Below are 21,065 nucleotides of genomic sequence, written 5' to 3'. Positions count from 1 at the left end.
CACTACCTTTGTTTACGTCTTAGGTATGACGCGGCGCCGCGATCGAGAATCGAACCCGGGCCTCCCGATCACGAAGCGAACGCTCTACCACTAGGCTACCGTGACCGGTACTAACAATTGAAATGTAATAACAAACGGTCGAGCTGACATCACTTTTTACCTCATCGATTTTCCTTAATTTCTCATATTTAGTTACAGGTTAATCTCGTTGTCGTCAGCATATAGTGTTTTTATGTCCCATCTTATTTGATATAATCAAAAGCATTTTCGAGGACACTCAGATTCTGAACCGAGCCAGCTGCTGACAAATAGGGTGATGTTACAGGGATTTCAACAATCTTGTTTTAAGTCATCATTTCGTATGATGGTCATTATAATTATGACATGGTTAGCAATTACACCTATCACTGCTTCTTTTTTTTGCTGACTAGTTTCACATTAATTATGAATCGTTTTTATACTGTTTTTGACTATGGAAGTTCCGTATCTTTGATCATTGCGAAGGACTCACTGCAGGTGTGATTTGTCAGTAGGGTATGTTTACATGTACTTCCCCAGGCTCTGGTTTCCATGGAGGCAACAAACAGAATTCTAGGAAAATAAAGTCCATAGAACAATTAAATAGGAGCAGAGCAAATACGGACCTCAAAAACATCACAGCTAGGTGTGATCAGGTGCCATTGAGGAGTGGTCGGTCACACCTAGCCGTGTGCTCCTTGTCATGATCGGGAAATGACGGAAAATCCGTCGTCAATTCTGTGTATAAATAATAGACAAACAATAAGTATGAGAAACGTCAGTCAGCATTTGACTCAATGATAAATTGAATTTGCTGACAAGGTCATTATATCGACCATAAAACCTACGAAATGATTACTTTAAACGAGACTGCTGAAAATCTTGTTTCATCAACTTCTTTGTCGATAATTTTCTAGGTTTTAGAAATTGTTCATAGGTAAAACATGTTCTTGCGCATCGAATCAACTAATATATCTCTAGAATTTCCAGCGGTCTATGCTTTATGTCATCTTTACAGATGTGTATTGTATATTTTTTAAAAAAAAGGTCATCACGTTTTAATATGTTTACATTTTTCATTACTAAATTACATCACCGTATTGCATGAAAATAATTAAAAACAAATATGAATTTATAGTCCTCTTTTTCTCTAAAATTTATATTACTATGATCTGAGCACACAAAATGATATACCCGCTTCCCCACAAATAATGGCAACCTGGATGCGTGGTTGTTCCTTTTATTAAGTATAACGAATGAGGAATGAGTCCAGGTATAGCTGTGCAAACCTGTTAATGCTCGTATATGTTCAATTAAACCATAAAAAGTATTTCGCAGTGGCTCTTTTTATTAGCTGTAAAGGAGAAATTGTGCATAAGCAAAGATTATCCCCATAATCATAATTATGTTTAATTAAGATCGACAAAGGCCGAGCAGAGCAAACACGGATTTCTAAAACATCAGAGGTGGGATCGAAGGCCATGAAGAACTGACCGTACCCAGGTCAAAACCGCCAGGTGCTCCTTGTTATGATCGGCAAACAATATGAATATCCCTCGACAATTTAGGGTGTAATTAATGGAGTAACAATTAGTTAGAAAATGGCAGTCAGCATTTGATGTAAAGATTCTATTTGCTGACAAGGTCATTGTATCAGCCATAGACCTAAAAAAATGATGATTTTAATGAAAATGTTTGCATTATAGCAACAAACATTTCCAGAGGGTGTATAATAAATGAATATTATTACAAATCCCATATTTTTTGAACGATCATGTGACTATAAGGTATATAATATATTTGTCTTAACTACGAGAGTATGCCTTGTTAATGTGTATCTAATGACGCCTTATCATCATTTTCGTCCCTGTCACAGATTTCCCGGACATGACTGCAGGCGCCCAGGGAGCTTGCCAGGCTTTGGTGGACCAAGGACCATTGAGGCAGGCGTTATAGCAGTCGTTCATCCACCACCCACATCTACAATGTTGGGTACAGACACCCTTGATCGACCTATCGTTATCTGTGCCGGGGGTAGAGAAAAACATCCCTGAAAGATCGGCACCATTGGTTCCGGTTTTAAAAATACTGTCACCTATAAAAGGATAATATTTGAATTAAGAACATTAAGAATAGATTACACTTATCGATTGCATGATGTTGAATGTATGTAAAAATACCTAAATTTTTTTTTTATATAAAGTTAATGAAATTTCTAAAGTTTTTACTACAGCATATCACAGTTCCAAAGATCTTACTATGGTAAATCAAAGTTTCAAAGTAATCAAAATAATTTAACTCTTTAAAGTAATATTTTTTTCTTCTCCTTTTTTTGTTTTAGGGGGTTGATATGGGATATTTTGGGTTGGTTTAATTTTAATTTAAATAATACAAATTAGTTACTTCAAGTGCAATATTTTTATTCATAAACTTAACGAAATTGATATAGTTTTTCAAGTTTATGGGCAGATATCTTGGTTTTTATCGAGGAAAATTTTATCTCATAGTATATAATTTTTCCTTTCTTCATGAAAAAAAAAATTATTAAAACATTTAATTCAAAAATATATTGCTTATTTATCAAAGCGAGAAACATTAAATTTCATTTTCAGTTTTTTTAAACACGTTTTTTTCGAAACCTTTATTCATTTTGACCATGCAATTTTATGAAATGTCAAAATTGGAATCAAAAACATAATTTTATTAATTGCTAGTCAAGTTAAGGTTTTTACTATTAGTAAATCAAAGTTCCAAGTTTCTATAATAAATTCTTGTCAGGGCAAAACCACACGTCTAGTTCCCATATGGTATAGCAGTAGGCCCGTTTTAGTAATGTTTATATGGAAGCATCCCAGCATGTATGTGTAGATGTGAGTGTCTTCCAGTCATGATCCCCGTAACTAGATTGTGATCGACAAAAATGGGCGATAAACGTTTTAAAGGAATTTCTTCATAAAAGCAGTAAGAGAAGAATAGCAAAACAAAACAGTAATATTTGCAAACTGACACAAAAAGCAAAAAAAAAACTTTGATCAAAACTGTTGGCCACTAAATCTTTATTGGGTATGTCATATAATGTTGCTAGCAACAATATATACATTTGCAACTTTCCAACCAGCGATAATGTGCACCGATGGACGATAATATGTGGAGTGAGGGAGGTTGTAGTGGGTGAACCTAAATACTGCTTAATTGTCCTAAGCGCCGAGTTTACTTGACACGTACCCAATGTTCCACTTGGTTTTCCTGCTAGAAATAGTTTGTATTTTTCTGTTTCATTTGAGACAGAAAATCGATCGTACAGCTCAAATAGTGTCCTCCCGTCCGTAAGACTGATAGAAACATAAAGACGTGAGTTCTTTCTCTTTGTTAGCTGATGGATCACATCATTTCCTGTTTTGAAAAAGTCAAAACTATATTAAGTCATATTATCCCGGGTAAATATACTCGTGAGAAAAAAAAATTCATTGTATTTTGAGGCATTTTTAAATCAACTTATAATTGTAAATTAAATTTTTGAAATGTTTTAGAAAAGAAAAGAAAAACATCCGAGAACGATCATGTCCCTCAACAGATTAATTTTTCTCTTTTGACCTTTCTTTCTTAAGATCCCTTCCTGCTATGCATAAATTGGTTTTAATTATAAATACAGTTAAACACAGTAAAAATATAACAGGAATAAATACTGTCGATCCGAAAACATAATATCCAGTTTTAGCTTAAATATTCTATAGCTAAATTTTTTCTGATCATATTTTCTCCCAGAGACCGTCTAACTGTGCAGCTGTCCATAAAGTTGTTACATACATATTATACTAAAGTTGGTGGATCAAAGATCTATTCTGTAACTTACCGATGCAGCTATAGAGGAATGGATCATAGCTCTATCATTAACTTACTAATCAAGTTCTCCTCTTCGTTTATAATTATATGGAAGTGAATCAAAGATCAAGATTTTAACTCCCCAATTTAGTTATCCTGCTCCGGTTTTAGGGGAGTTGATCAAAGATCCAACTGTTAATTTAAACTTACCGATCCTGAAGTCCTGCTCCGTATAAAGGGGAGTGGATAAAGTATTTTAACTTACCGATCCAGTAATCCTGCTCCGGTTATAGGGGAGTGGATCAAAGATCCAACTGTTAATTTTAACGTACCGATCCTGAAGTCCTGCTCCAAATAATGGGGAGTAGATCAAGTATTTTAACTTACCGATCCAGTTATCCTTCTCCGGTTATAAGAGAGTGGATTAAAGATCCAACTGTTGATTTATACTTACCAATCCAGTAGTCCTGCTCCGGGTATAAGGGAGTGGATCAAGTATTTTAACTTACCGATCCAGTAGTCCTGCTCCGGATCACCAAATCCATTTTTATATTCCGGCCATTTCTGGTCAAAGCTCTGGAATCCATTTATTCGTTTTTGGATTGCCTTACAATATTAAGCATGGACATTTTTAATATCATTTTTGTTTCGAATGTCATTTACCATATAATGTATTTTATGCAGGGTTCTTCTACATACATGGTATATGATATAGGTAAGCAAACGATCAACTTCGAAATATACATCTGGTGTTTTGTAATCAATTTAGGTAATAAAAGAACCAGCCTCCCGCATTTGAACAGGTTATGCTAAATTATGTATAAATGTAAATAATCATTAATTACCATTGAATGATGTTTTATTTGGCTTTATTATGAACAATAAAAATGTTGTTTATTTGCTCGGGAAGCTCTAGAAATTATCTTAACCAATGAAATGTAGGAATAAAAAAAACATTGCGACTGTAAGCATGTGATGTACACAATATTTCAATAACTCTTTATCCTGCAACTCTCCCCTGAATTGAACGAATAAATGTAACATACGAGGGCTGTTCAATAAATACACTGTAATGTCCTCGGTGCTCGGAAAGAAACAAAAAACGCTTTTCGATGATTTAGTCTAATGATTTTACTTGAATATTCTCTTTTAATTAAAACATATGCCCAAACATTTTTATTGAATTTCTGACTTTTGAGTATGGTCCTTCGTATACTCGAATATGGCAGATCCTATGATTTCCTGGACTTGTTTCTTTACTCTGAAAGGTGTTATTTTCAGGTTTGGAAAATGTAACAAGTCAAAGGATAAAAGATCTGGCGAATATTGTTGGTGTGACAAAACATTGACGTTCTATCCCCCCACAAACTCCTTTACTGTTCAGGGCGTGTGGGTTTGGACGCCGTTATGAAGAAATTAAATGTGGTAGATTCCTGGTCCAACCTCTCATAAACCATTCGATTTTGTGCAAAAAGTTTGCTTTCAGACTCCTTCACAAAAATAAACCCTTCTCAAATAAGAATTTGAACAAGACCACTAATATATAAGAAAATGACATATAAAGCTGCCTTTGTGATCTTGCAATTCTATGCTCTTCTCATACCTTTGCTGTTTTTGCGAGTGCATCTAATTATTGATTTGATTTGAGAGTTTAAAGCAACTTTCATTATCGGTTTGAACTTTAGCCAAAGATTAAAAACTACAATTTCTGATTTTTAAAAATAATATAGATAGTCTTACATGCTGTCGTTTTAAATAAATTTTCAAAGCATAGGGTGACCATCGAGTACCAAGCATTTTTTTCTGTCAAATAATTCTTTAAAACAATGTGAACTACCCCAAAAATGATTCCTATCAAATTTGCTCAGTGTTTTAAAGTCAATCAAACATCATTAGTGATAATTTGTTGAATGTTAGCAAACAGTACATTATAAGTCCTTGTCGCCAAGGATGGTACCCATTTTTGATGCCTATTATATCATTTTTGTTCATTGAAATCCACCTGCTTTATTGTATATTAAACAAACATTGGTTGCTGTAAATTTCACATATTTCAGTGAATATTTCTTTTGGATTCTTAACAAGTTTTACAGCAGAATTCATTTTTAATACAGTATCTCGAATAGCCCTTGTTCTCCAGAAACTCCCAATGAAACTACATGTATATGATGAAAAGTGGTAACATAAATTGTTATTAATTCATTAAAGATTTAATCATTAGAGAAAGTCAGATTTAATGTCGTGATTTCTATGTTCTATGTCATAGAGTTAAGGACACTATTTACTGAACAGCCCTCTTAATAAACCAAAGCTTTATTTGGTCAATGCACCAATAAAGCCTCAAGTGTATATTCCGAATGGGATGTTCTAAAAGCATTTTGACGTCAGGTTTATTGCAATGTTTACGCTATCATATCTTTTGGTATCTTTTTCAGGAAAAACAAAAACGCACACGCATGAACACAAAATATAAATATTATATAAGAAGATTATTTTCGTAATTTTCATGGGCTGAAAGAACGACACATGATATTCCTCCTTTTGTGATTTCGACGCAAAAGCGCGTCCGCGGAAAATGAGATCGCACGACATACCATTCGGTTGCACCAAAGTTATTCAGAACGTGACGTTATTATAAGAAGCGTCTTTTAATCATTATTACCGTCTTCCTTGGATGTATAGTTGAAGTTTTTTACAGTCTTCGGACTATGCACTTCCTCTCTTTTGTGATTGGTAGAAATTGCATGATGGGAAAATTTTCAATTATTTCATTGGTTAAAATGCTGTTCAAGGCAAGGGAAATAACTTTCTGATGATCGATTTTTCGTACGACTTAACAATTTTGCTAGATTTCCAATCTTAAAAAAATGACAAAACGAACAACAAAATCAGCTGTAATTATTTCTTAGTAACATGATATTTTTTATAGCAATAAATAAAAAGGTCTCTTTAATTTCATCATAAATAAAATGTGATAGTTATTGCTTGCAGGCTTTACAATTTGTTATTATTCTTTTCCCCTTTCTTGTTTGAAGACAATCTCTCACCAGAGGGCGTTTTTACGCTCCGCTCCAACACCTCTGTTATCGTCTAAATTACAAGAATCTTGTAAAACGAAAATAAATAATAGATTCACACCAAAATGGTATTTATTTAAAATGAAACTAGAAATATCAACCTTTAGCACTTCTTTTGTTCTTTTAAAATCTGGATATATATTAAAATAGCTTCAATATATACGGCACTATTTTGTTTAGAATTTTTTACACAAATTTTAATTTTGAAATCAAGGAGACAAAGTTAGAAAATATTTACTACCAGAGAGCTTAAAACACATAACATCATTGGCAAAACATACAAAACAATCAATGTTTATACAATTTTTGTTGACATTTAATTATTTGACAATCTGCACTACTTTTTAGACGACAACAGAGGTGTAAGCGGAGCGCTCCCTCTGGTGAGAGATTGGTTTGAAGAGTGAATGGGAATCAGCCGAGGTTTGCCGAAAGCTCTCGGCCAGTCAAAGTTTACGGAGATGACCGAGCGACAACCGTGGTAGGGCTAATGCCCGTAAAAAGCTAATTTAGAAATACAAAATCAAGAAATTCAAAAGAATTATACGGTCTGTTAAGTATATAGATCTGTTTACTGTTTAAAATTGTTGCTAAAGACGGTAAGCTTTTTTGAAAAGCTCTACTTGTTTTAAATGACAACCGAGTCTATTTAGCTAGGACTGTGTCCGTGCTCGGTCGCTATGACTTTCTGTGTCTTCGGTCAATATCAATTGCTATGAGTCGTTATAACCACATATCGACCTACACTGAAGTCCATTATTGTATATTTTAAAAAAGCATTGATATATAAGCGATACGCGATATTTGGGTTTAGGTCGAAAACACAACCATGTTTTCTTACCCTTGCCCAAATATCGCTTACATGTATGTTGAAGGCATTAACCATGTATGTTATATATACCGTCCATCCACCATTCATTGTCCCCATGTCACAGTAAGCTCTGATTGGATGGGCGCCGGTGCTATAGGGATAAATATCATACACTCCGGAAGTAGTGTGACCATCTTCTCTCAAGTCCGAACAATCTAACGGGAGAACTAAATCAAAAATAAAAATTAATTATACAATGAATAATATTGTACATTTTTAAAAATATATTGGCTAGCACAGTTAAATATTATATTGTCTCGATTAGAGTCATCATTTCGTAATTTCTATCGTCGATACAGATCTTAGAGGTCAGTGTTTGTTCTGCTCCTATTTTGTAAAATTTTATGGAATTTTGATCTTGAATACTGTTCGTTATCGCCATACGCGATGTTTCATTCATAACTGTCTTCAGGTAAAATGGGTAAAATATGACAGTAGTTTATATGTACAACCATTTGTTTTTCAAGTGTTCCAAACACAAATTATCGAGGAAAAAGTAGCTAATTAATAAGATTTTCTCTTTTCCTTAAAAATAATAATAATAAAAGTAGCCAAATAATAAGTTTTCCACTGTTCCTTACAAAATAATAATCAAAATCACTGAAGGGGTTGCTGATACAGCTGATATGCACAAATAATGAAAATATAATTCAATGCTACAAGTATATGTTCTAATAAATAATTCAGAATCTTCATCAAATGAATTGGCTCCAGTCTACATATATATGATCCATAATGCTTTCTGGCGAAAATAAATTTGATTTATTTGAAAATTTGATTAATATGAAAATAGTTTTCGATGAGATCTAATAAAAAAAAATTAAAAGCAATCAAGAAATTTCACAAGGTGTGTTGTGTATGGATGTGTGAAGATATTTTATTTATTTCATAATTTATTTTGTTGTAAAATATTTGGAAAAAACGATAGAATTGAAAGTTTTTTACGACATGTTTGTAAATTTAGAATCGCGGTCGATCTAGAATTGTCCAGAGAAAATAAATGAATTACGGGTTTAGAGAAAAGATTTTTTAAGATTACCTATAATTAGGCTAGTGTGACCACGACTTAAATGAAAATTCCTTTCGACATTAAGGACTCTTGATTTCAATCCTGAAACCAGCTTTCAACAAAATAACAACCAAATTCTTTAAAATATCAGCTTTATATCCCGCTTTAAGTGATTTATTAATTCTCTCTAGTTTGCTGTTAAAACACTTTAAAATATATTTTTTAAATTATTAATGAATTAATAGTCATTTTATGAAACTTAATGTTGATCAACGTATCAGAGATAAAGAATAAAACTGGAAGCCAAAAAATATAATGAAATTTATAGTGTTTCACTTGAAATCATATAAATTACGTAGGAATAAAGGAAATTAATCCGGAATAGAATCATGCAAAAATACTGGTTAATCCATAAAACCATGAAAAATTCATTTAAAAGAAACTCTTATTTAAAATGCGACTCTTTAATTTTAAATGATTTAAAGTTTTTTTTTTGTTTTTCAAATAAAATTTACATTTAAAATTACAACATAAAGTATACAATTTCTCCTTTATATTAAAATGTTGAATAGACCTTTATGGTAATTACTAACAACTTAACTATATATGTCACATGGGTTGCGTTCAGATTTTCAACTGTAAAATTCTTCTATCTCAATGATAGTATTCAAATAGCACTGCATATAGTTATCATACCCAAAAGAGATTCGTAATAGGAGCGCATAGCTACATTTGTATAGACTGAATAAGAATGATTCAAAATGAAGCCAGGCTGCAGACAACTGAGCTTTCTAAAATCTACTTCAGTAACCCAAGTGGCGCATTAGTTTGAGTGTTTATACTATAGAGGTGCAGAGTAATGAGTTTCTTGCGGGTTCGAATTCCACTGCGGGACATGGAGCCCGGTTTTTCAGAAAAGAGGTGTAAGCCTAGGTGCCGTGCCGCAGTAGGTGCTGAATGGCCCTGCATGAGTAACAAGTATAGGTAAGAATTTGCAGTTCACCACAGCGAAGCAGAAGCCTCTAACTATAAGCTAAAAATTCTCAAATGAAAGACTTACAAACAATCAATAACTTTCACGATGAATTTTGCAAACTTTTTGAATGCCTTGTCCACAAACAAAAGCCTACAATTTGGTCAAATCCTTCGACTTGCACATACATTACCAATTATTATGGAAACACTCATTGTCATCGGGAATTATTCTCTTTGAATAATTAATATAGAGAGGACTCAACATGAGTGTGACTAGTGTTAAAGGAATTATTTCTTCCCCTACGCACCTGCTTTCATTTCCTAATGTTTCCTGAAATAATCATGTTTTCAATTTGTGTTGTTTTCAGTATATATCAGATTGATTATTGGTCGTTGTCAATACGTTTATCATCCGCCTATATTGTATTAAAAGTAAGAAAAAGGAAAAAAAATTCAATGGACATCAGTAAGTATTCTTCGTGATTTGTGGGGAAAAAATAACATTACACGAATACATACAATTATTGAAAAAGTATCTCCATCCATTCTCCATGTTAGACTTTTGTGTGGTGTAAACCTTCCTGTAGACACGGCAAAGTTTCAGGTTATTATTGTATCCAAAGAAGCGGCAGTCCTTCCGACACTTCGCAGAACACATACATAACGATCTAGCTTTGTATTCACCTAAAAGGTCGTTCTTTGTCTCTTCATTATCAAATTCCACTTTTGTGGAATAGCGCCGCGAGACAATGATAGAATGAGTGGTTGCAAGGAAGAAAACCAAGACGTTTGTTATCAGAAGACTTCTCATATTGTCCCGCTTGAAGGAGAATAATAACCGCGCTGGTTTATGAATTTGCTTGGAATATTGTTCAATTTCAAAGTATGAATAGCAGCCTTTATCTCTTACCGAATGAAATGATAAGCTTGTTGTATCCTTTTAAATCTCTGACAATATCGCTGATTGGTTACTTGTTACATGTATATATTATATAAATGTACCTGTATTGTACTATCGTTGACATATCGATTAGTGCAAAAAAAGATAATAAAAAATCTAAATAAGGAATTGAACACAGTGCCATTTATAATATACAATTATTGTACATTTACGATAATCTAAATAAGGCTATAATTAAAATTCGAGGGGGTGAAACTTTTAAAGAAGCGCGTAAGGTGCATAGGGAGTTTTGGTATGCTGGCTGACGTTTTTCATACTAATTATAAGTCCATTTTTTAAATACTGAATTCACGACAGACTTTTCCGTTTTTTTCCCGATCAAGACAGATAGCTCTGTCGGGTGTGACCGGTCAGCAGGGGATGCTCACTCCTCCATGATCCCATCTCTGATAATTTGTACAGGTCCGTGTTTGCTCTGCTCCCTTTTTTGTATTGTTATATAAACTTTTGATCTTAATACTTTTCGTTGTCTCCTTATGTTTCATTGAGTCCAGTCAGACAAAATACATTTTTCTACAGTATCAAAAACGCATAAAGTTTTTTGCTAAGGATTCTATCGCACAGTGACAAGAAGTTTCGTTTGCGTTATTAAGTATTGAATATTGTAGATTTCCTATGGATTTCATTTATTAAAGAAAATTACATTGAAATGTAAATATCGAACAGTGATGGATTTAAAATAAGATCTAAAAACAACGCAAGTCTGTGACCGGGACATAATTATAAAACATAGACACCCGAAAGTTCAAAGACACCCAATACTTATGTTGTGTTATTTAAATTCAAGACACGTTGTGTAGGATGACCCAATCAAAGGTTAAAGGGGTAGAACCAGTTTTATAAATAAAATATCCAGTAAACTTTCTGTAGTCTGTTACTTTTGATACATCATGTACTATGAAAAACATATTTTTGAAAGAATTTCATGCTTTAAAATGGAAAAGGGGAAGGGGGTATTCAATCCCTTCTTCGTCATGTGTACATATATCAGTTGAGTGAAGTATATCATACCATGTTTACTTTTTTTTCAACGCATATATTCAACAAATAAAGCACTGGGTGAAAAAAGTGGTTTCCCATCATGGGAAACTTTATGGAAACCACATGGAAACCTCAAGTTTACATCATGTTTCCCAGTGGTTTCCGTAGCGGATGCTAGGTTATTCCGCCAAGTTTCCGTGACACGGAAACCCCCTACGCTCCGATTCCATAAGGTATCCCGAACCACGGAAACCTCTGTAAACCTGAAGTTTCCCGAACATCCATGTAGTTTCCCGTCATGGGAAACCTGAAGATTCCACTGGTTTCCAGAATCAGGAAACTTGATGGAATCGGAGCGTAGGGGGTTTCCGTGGAATGGAAACTTGGTGGAATCTTCAGGTTTCCTTATACGGGAAACTACATGGAAGATCGGGAAACCTCATGATTCCTTAAGTTTCCTTGACTCAGGAAACCATATGGAATCAGAGCGTAGTGGTTTCCGTGGAATGGAAACTTGATGGAATCTTTAGGTTTCCTTATACGGGAAACTACATGGAAGCTCGGGAAACCTCACGATTCCTAAAGTTTCCTCGACTCAGGAAACCATATGGAATATGAGCGTAGTGGTTTCCGTGGAATGGAAACTTGATGGAATCTTAAGGTTTTCTTTTATGGGAAACTACATGGAAGCTCGTGAAACCTTAGGATTCCTGAAGTTTCCTTGACTCAGGAAACTATATGGAACTTGTGTATCATTTTCTGTGTGGCGGAAACTTGGTGGAATTATCTGGAGTCCCATTTCTGGTGGAAATTACTGGGAAACTTCAAGATTCCCTAACTTTTCTAAAGGAAGCAATGTGAAATAATGTGTATTCTTTTAAAAATCTATCAAAAAAATTTATTACATGTAAAAGAAAAAAAGCATTACCATTTGATATGTTTAATAATTCATTTGATGTACAAAAACTGTAACTGAATTTTTCAATGATATCAAAATATTAAATAAATTCATATATCTTAGATAAACAATGGAACAGTCTTTCACATTCATAAGGGTCATTAAGCACTTCTTTCAACATCAGTTTCCTGGTTTTCTTCACATCACCTATGATCTGCAATATTCATACAAAATTATTATATGATGTCAGAATTATAATGCTTGAATATAACTTAGAAATCTGAAAGATCAGTCTATGTCCTTTAATATACCAATATCAATAATTACTTTCCATGACCATGATACATATGATTTCAGCATTTAATGTATCTCTTTAAAATTTAATTCTTTATGATAAGTGAAAAAAATAACATAATATAAATAATGTTTTCAGCCTGATTATGTCTTTGAGAATATATTACTACATGTATCTCATACTAAGAACCCTGCTTTAAGTTTGATTAGTTTGAGAGAAAACATACCCTTTATAATAACAAAAATATTAGGGAGAGATTTTTTTTTAATTTTGATATTCGACCTAGAAATTGGTTGAAGATCATTGCAGACCCTCCACCCCATTGCACAAAAGCTAGATTACACCAGGGGAGAAATATACTCTGGACTACGATTTTAAATAAAGATATACAGTAGATTTTGATACTGACCTTTGACCTAGAAAATTAGTCCAAGGTCACTCTTCATCCTCTATCCACAGGCTCTCTGTAGTTTAAGTTTGAGAGAGAAATATGCACAGAACAAGTGATATCAGATGGAGTGATGGGTAGACACTGTCTTAGGGCATCCACAGAACAGGACCTAAAAATAATGCAATATATATGTATTACAGTATATATACACATGTACTTGTATGTTAATGATTTATCATATGCTGCATTGGACACATATGATTTTATCATGGTTCAAGTATACATGTATCTTATGAGTAATTTTATACCAGTATTGCATGTACGCTCAGTTTATTTAAGAAATAAATTTCAAGTTTATAAACTTCAATGGGAGAGATACCACAAATGTATATATAAACAAGTAATTTAATTTTTTTTTTTACATATATTGACCAACATTATTTACATCCATTCATCATGTTCATGAACTGGCTGATCAAAATTCAGTCAGTTTTAGATCTATATGATATACCATAAAGGACTTTCACATTTACAAAAGTTATTCCCCTTCGCAGGGTCGATCTGGGGTCAACCGGCTTAAGACGCTGTTTTCCCTCTTTAACTGTATCAACGTTGAGGGACAATATCTTAGAAATAAAATCTGTATGAACATATTCATTATGATTTTCATGTTGCCCCCATACTCTGGCAATACAGATACAGATCGTAATTGTCCAATATTTTTGAAGATTGAAAATATATTAACAAGTAACTTACAAAGGACAAAGAGGGAAAAATGAGCGATACGCCGACAATTGGAGAAAACTCTTAGGAATGTGAAATTCGTCTATTGGTGATGACAATTCCTGTTTTAATGTCACTGAAAAATTAAGAGACATTAAAAATTTAAGCCCTGATTGTCATACACGCATGCTGTTTTTTCATCCATATAACCTTTTAGTATCATAAAATTTACCAAATTTTAATACTTCAAATAATTTCATTGAATATCTATAAAATAAAGGAAACTCTAAAAACTTAGTGACTTGCAGAAATTATTCATTGGAGAGAAAAAAATCTATCATATTTCATATAAATATGTGCATAATGAGCCTTTTTTATGCATTTAGAACATATGGTATGTGCCTCATTTCCCCAAGAAATTTTCAAAGACAATGGACTATCTGTAAGCAGAAATCATTGCTGTTTACTTACATTGGAAAAATTTATGAAAATAATTAATTTCCTATTTTTTTTTATTTTAGATAATGCTAAAAATAATTTAATCTATTAAAAATAATCTAACTGACTGTAAAATAACATTTTTCATAATCTTAATCTATGGGCAGATCACTCTAACTTCATAAAACTACCTGATATTAAAGTAGAACTCTTTAATGTGCAGTTTTTAGAGCTTCCTTTAAGTAATCAAAATACTGACCAGCAAGAAATCAGTTAATAAGCATTTCCTTTTTTCATTCAAATTTTTGGAGAGATCTCAGAGTTTTTTCCTGTTCAATTCAGGTTCAAGACAACAAAGTTTTATTGAAGTGTATGTATTAGAGAACTGATTGTATGTCAATCATAGCAATACACACATAACATGGAGGGGGCAAATTGTTTCAGCCCTAGCTTTTACATAAAACTTCTTGTAGCTCACAGCTGATATACCACAGTTCAGTATTTAAATAAAATTTAGAATCTTTTTTTTTCCAGGCAATTGTCATATACATACTAATCATGAATGAATTACCACTTACCAAATGACCACATCCTGAATCATCATACATTTTCTATGATTTTATCTCACTGGTTTTCTTTTAACGTCACACACTTTTCTTCTCTCTGAAATGATAAATTATGTCCAGGTACTACTGCATTCTAATTTAAACTAATTATGTAATAGCATTAGCAACAACTGGGATGGAAGAAAAAATAACCAGAAGTCTCTGTCGAGACTGTAGCTCTACTGGTTTGTACTTATCAAAAACTGATGCACAGAATTAACTTGGTATACACACAGCCACTTCGAGGTATCAAGGGTAAAATTCACAGCACAGCGGGACTGCATTTTGACTTCGAGGGATCAAGGGTTTCGAAAGATCAGGAGTTCGAGAAATCAAGAGCAAATCTGCTTAGTTATATAGTGGAAAAAATCGGGACCGGAGACTCACTTCAAGCGATCAAGAACTTCAGAGAAATTGAAGTTCAAGCCATCAAGAGTTACCTGTATATACAGATATAAGAAGCATGTTATTATTTGCAATTTTGACCTAATGACAGCTAAATCTCTTCAGTAAGACAATACCGTGTACATGTATGTAAGAAGTTTTATTGTTCATGATTATTTACTTATTTCTTGATCTTCTCAACTTGAAGTGTTCTGTATTCTATTACCAAGTTTGTAATAAACATAATGAAACATACGCTTTTCCACATCACATCCTGTATCAGACCGGTTCCATGTTCGTTCGCCCTAAAAATTGTTAGCCCGATTCCCCGTTCGCCCGATTTTTCATTCGCCCAGAGTCCGCTCGCCCTAAAACTTGTTCGCACAGGGTCCGTTCGCTTTAATTTAATGAAGAATAAAATCTAATGAATTTCTAATGAAATAAAACAGTCCGTCACTGTATCCGTCAGAGGTTATGCATATGGTCACACCCTATCAGCCGTCCTTTAAAATTTTCAAAACATAGAGCAATTAGTAAAAATAACACGGATGTATCCCCCTTAATTTACATTGATATTAATCATCTAATTAACTATAGTTCAAACACTTAGTCATTCAAAAAATCATTAGAATCAAACCAAAAATTAATTTAGACTAAATAAACATTGCTCTTTGTATCAGAATTTGAGAAAAAAAAAATTCCAAGTTCGTAAGGGAAATAAATAGAAAAAAAATGATATACTCGTATGTTAATTTTTAATTCATATATATACAAGTATATATAAGTATATATTGGGCGAACAAGATATTGGGCGAAATATATTTTGGGCGAACGGACTCTGCGCGAACAGACTCCTGCGAACAGGTAGATCGGGCGAACAAACCCGTTACCTATCAGACCTTTGACCAATATCAGCCCTAGGGCCTCTGTCCCTCTAGCTGATATTGGTGTCTCGGGCTAGGATGTGATATGGAAAAGAGTATGTATTATTCACTATACATTGACCTACTCAGGTCAATAACTGTGAAAAAACTGATAATTAAAGCTGATGATTCATTTGCATTTCTTGACATACTATCAATATTAATTCACTATTAGCCTTTTTTTTTCATCTTCATCTCAACAGGTTAGACATTACAAAAAAAATCTTTTGAGCAGTAAACTATTTCAATAAACAATAAAACAAACCTAATCTCTTCAGAAAAGTGGACAGGCTTTCACCTACATTCACTTTTTTATATATATTTTTCCTCCATATCATCGTCATGCATATGATTAAGGGTTATGCTATTCGCTACAATCTATTCCAACTGTTCTGATGAGGATATCCTTCATGAATAATCGGATAAGCTGAGATTGAAGACACTTTTTGTAAAAATATCGATGCTTTTATCAAAGTTTTGAACCAAAAATATTTAATTTATACCTTGCCATAAGTCGTAAGTTCCAAAAAACAAGAGTTGGCTATCCGAAAAGTCAGAAAACACATGTATTCAAACCGGATGTTCTACAGTCTGAATTTAACTACGAAACCATGCTCGGTGTAACTATTATCATCCGGATAATTTGAGCGGGGTTAAAATTTTTTTTTTTTAAATTCCGAAAAGTATTCATTTATATATAGAGAGAGAACATACATATGGAGCATACATTTTAATAAACATGATAAAAGGCGAAACGTTGCCATTTTACAACATACAGCATGCACATGCACGGTGCCTTTAGGGCCTCCATAATCTAAGTTATGCTATATCACTGTCTCATTTTTTTTTCTCTCTCTCTTTCTCTCTGCAATATACACACTTAACAATTTAAAACTTAGGTATCCAACTTTTCAAAATGGCGTCAGAACAAAAGTTCCGATAGTGAAGATTTGTTGTTGCCAAATATTACAAGTTTTTTTTTACTATTTACCGTAAAAAGTTAACAAAAATATACGTACACTAATCCTTCATCGTTGGCCATTGCATTTATCACAGTCTTAAAGACACTGGGTGGTGAAACCATCTTAACTTTTCACATTTACCAGCTGCTTACACCTTCTTCGTCGTCCCTCTCGATCCTCCAAAAATGGCGCCTCGGGAAATTGACCAATGAAATAAAGCGCCTACAGAGCGATGCAGGATGGGAAATATAAACTGTTTACATTCACTAATAAGTCTGAATATTGAAAAAAAAAACCTATTAGTCCACCTATCCGTCGTGCATGTGAACATGCATTTACCGCGATCGGAATATTGTGTTTTGTTTTTTTTGGCCAACAATGTTGTCCAAAAAATTCCATAGTTTTTGTTTTTCGTGTTTTAACAAAATTTTATTGTTAGAAAGATTTTTTTCAGAATCTATCACTATTGATTATCTTCACATTTTCATTACGTATATATACAGACGCTATATAGAGGAAATTCGAGCATTAATTCTGACAATTTCTGTACAACATCGTGCGGATTGTAGCCAAAGTACAAAATAAAACATCTTTTAAAAACTATGCTATGCCGTTTATTAGTGCTGAAAATTTTTCGTATAACCCATTTCTTAAAAGATAATTTAAATCGTCGGATTTCCAATTACGGCAAATAGAGCCGGTTTCTGTGGACGCGGTCTTTTTTCTACAGATGACGTGGACAATATAACACTTACTTGTACAAGTAACAAACAGCAGTGAAGATAGAAAAGAAATATTTTATTATGTCAATGTTTTAATAATCTACTTCCAATTATTTTTTGAAATAAAATTCAAACATATTGGAGTTTTCTAACCCGTGTGTATACTATGCGGGTACATGAAAGAGTTTGACGCGTGACCAGGTAATTGTTTTCAAAACATGCAAACTCAGATTATTAGGAAGTACAGGTAGCTGACCTGTCAATCAAATCAGAAGCTATTGTTTTTTTAATGATTGACAGGCGGTAAATTATTGATCTTGAATCAGGTAGATTTTGAGGGCGTTAACATAAAATTGGGTGTTTAAGTGTGATTATGAGATCTTATACCAGAATTTAATTAAGTTTTCCCCTTTTCATGGAATAAAAAGAGGGGCTCCTAAATATTTTTGCCGATATGATGTGTAGGCCTAGTATATTTAGAAAAAAGTGGTTAAATACATGAGGCAAGAGCAGAAAAAAAATTGTTTCTTGCTTGACACCTCAACTTATTTGCCTTCGGGAAATGGGTTTCGGGGCTTGGTTGTTGGTAGTGGCCGTCCTTGCTGAAAGTAACCCCCCCCCCCCTCCCCGCTTCTTTTAACTGTTACATGTATGATTATGAATTTATAATGTCACACCGAAAGATGTTAAACTTTTAAAAGCACATTTTTTTTATTGTGAACTTTCCACATGAATCCTAAAAGGCATGAAAATGAGCTACAATTATAATATGATTATCAAGAACAGTTTTTTTTTATTTCAATAGTGATGATTGAAAGTTCGGTGATTAATAATTCATTGCTAATAAATTGTTGTGTTTTTTTTTAGGGGGGGGGGGATTAAATTAATAATTGAACTCCCTCCTTTTCGGGGTTTAATTAGATTTTGAGCCTGCTATCAATATTACTGGTGGACCTGCTAGACTTTTCTCTAATTGCTACATGTACATTGTACTTTAAACTCCTTGGCCTTTAGGTAAAAAAATTTCCCACATCATTTTAACACGTAAAATTGTTAAATGAATCAGAATGTTGAAAACCTTTTTCTTAGGAGAATTATCTCTAGGTTGAACAAAACTAACATCTTATCAAAGGCAGGAAAATTTAACAGTATTTTAATTCAGTATTTAGTCGTGATTGGTATAAGTGAAGTCATGAGAAAGATTATGTCGAAAGTCATATATACTCGTTGATGTGCAGGACTGTACTTATGCATGCAGCTTTAGCTGGTCCCGCCCTGTATTTCTTTAATGTTTTTTTTTCGTGAAGAAATCTGGTAAGGTATGTTAGTAAAAATAAAATCCCGGTTAGTTTATTACTCTAACGGAAATTACTTTCCTACAGGCCTGAAGATCGAGTCTATTAGTCACGCAAGTTTTTTTTAAAAAAGAGTAGCATGTCGGCGAATAAAAATAAAGTAGTGTACAACATGGATAAAGAAATGTTTGTTGAAGTATTGACAAACTTCATACCTTTATAGAATGAAATCAACAAAAACTGCACAAAAATACAATCGTGACAATTATACAATGAATTAATTTTACAATTAATTCTTTTAATAGATTGCCTTAGCATGTACTACTTTAAAAGCCATTGTTCTTAAGGAAAACAAAATCATGCAAAATATTATAGACTTTTCTTTATCTAGAGCAATGGCCTTTGGGGAAAAAAAAATGGCTGAAAATTTTAAAGTTTGTTAAATATAATGTATGTGCATTTAGGACCCTACATTGTAATTTCATGCGAAAAGTGCAGGCGTTTACTACACGGGGATCTGCGTACATACTTAAACAAAAAAAAGGAAAGAAAAAAAAAAACGTTTTGTGTGATGAATTATATTATAAACATTTATCTAATAAATGTCTTTGTAGTACGTTAGATTACAAATTTCACACAAAAACCCATCAACAATATTAAATACAGTTTTGATTTCACATTGATCTATTAACGTCATTCTGATTTAATATAATTATACACGACGAGAATTAAGATCTATTCAATACCTATAGAAAATTATTTAATTTCTAAAGAGGATAGTTTTATTTTAAATCAGTAATGAAAATTGAAAAAAAAATTCTAAATAGTTTGTTCTTTCATTGAACTTCTTAAATGAAGGTTATTTTATAAATATGTTCTCTTGTATAACTTTATTTATAGAATATACAATTTTTTAAATGATAAAAGAAACACGAATCATCATCTTAATTCAAAGGAATTTTCGGTCGGAGACTGTGTGTGTACATGCTCGACAACAGCCCATTGTTCCCTTTAGGTACAAAACCGTCTCAATTCACATAGAATATACAAAAAATACACAGTGACAGGACTGGTGTCTTCGCGGCACGTGTCTCCACCTGAAATGGCACGTAAGGACAGGTGTCCCTAATTACACAGGCCGACCATAGTGGCTTTTTCAAAAGCGTTTTTTTTTTTTGGGGGGGGGGGCTTCTTAATGAAAAAATGAAAAGCAACCCACCCACCCTCAATAATAAAAATGATAATTTAATGAATTTAAAAAAAACAATATTCACTATTAATAGTAAAATACTAGTATGATAATACTCAACCCCAGCCAATTCGATGAATGATTCTTATCTGACCAGTTTAATTTAATGTATTAATTCATATTAAAACAAAATCTTTATCACTTTCTAAACTTGTATTTAAAAACTTGAAACACTAAAAATGTAATTTTGACAAACCAACGGAAGTATTTTTTTCCTGACGGATTATATAAGAAATGCCAACCTCTGGTATCTAACACAAATGCCTGGTAAGCTTAGTACCTTGATGTCTTGTGAATACATGTAATTATGTATACGTAAAAATAATTCTTCAATGTCAATTGCAAAATATTGGAAAAAAAATTAATTTTTTTATTGAGGAACGTCTCACTTGTCCTTAATCAGTAATCGGAACTTGACATATTTCTTTATTTACTTTTTAATCGATCTTTTTAGTAAACCTTTTCT

The 21,065-nt window shown here is 33.0% G+C and overlaps 1 protein-coding gene across 1 annotated transcript; it reads right to left on the bottom strand.

The window, feature by feature from the left end:
• Nucleotides 1–1,856: 1,856 nt before the first annotated feature.
• Nucleotides 1,857–10,583, bottom strand: LOC134281821 (fibroleukin-like). Its single transcript, XM_062764257.1, has 5 exons — nt 10,292–10,583; nt 7,819–7,955; nt 4,350–4,446; nt 3,244–3,411; nt 1,857–2,113 (listed from the first exon to the last, which is right to left on the bottom strand). The coding sequence occupies exons 1-5, from the start codon at nt 10,581–10,583 to the stop codon at nt 1,857–1,859; spliced, it is 951 nt and encodes a 316-aa protein (XP_062620241.1).
• Between the last annotated feature and the right edge of the window lie 10,482 nt (nt 10,584–21,065).

This window comes from Saccostrea cucullata, unplaced genomic scaffold (assembly GCF_032062105.1).
Source record: "Saccostrea cucullata isolate Sc308-1 unplaced genomic scaffold, CSIRO_AGI_Scuc_v1 ctg2305, whole genome shotgun sequence".
Lineage (NCBI taxonomy): Eukaryota > Metazoa > Mollusca > Bivalvia > Ostreida > Ostreidae > Saccostrea > Saccostrea cuccullata.
The sequence above is the reverse complement of the archived record's forward strand: the minus strand, read 5'-3'. Positions and strand labels throughout refer to the sequence as shown.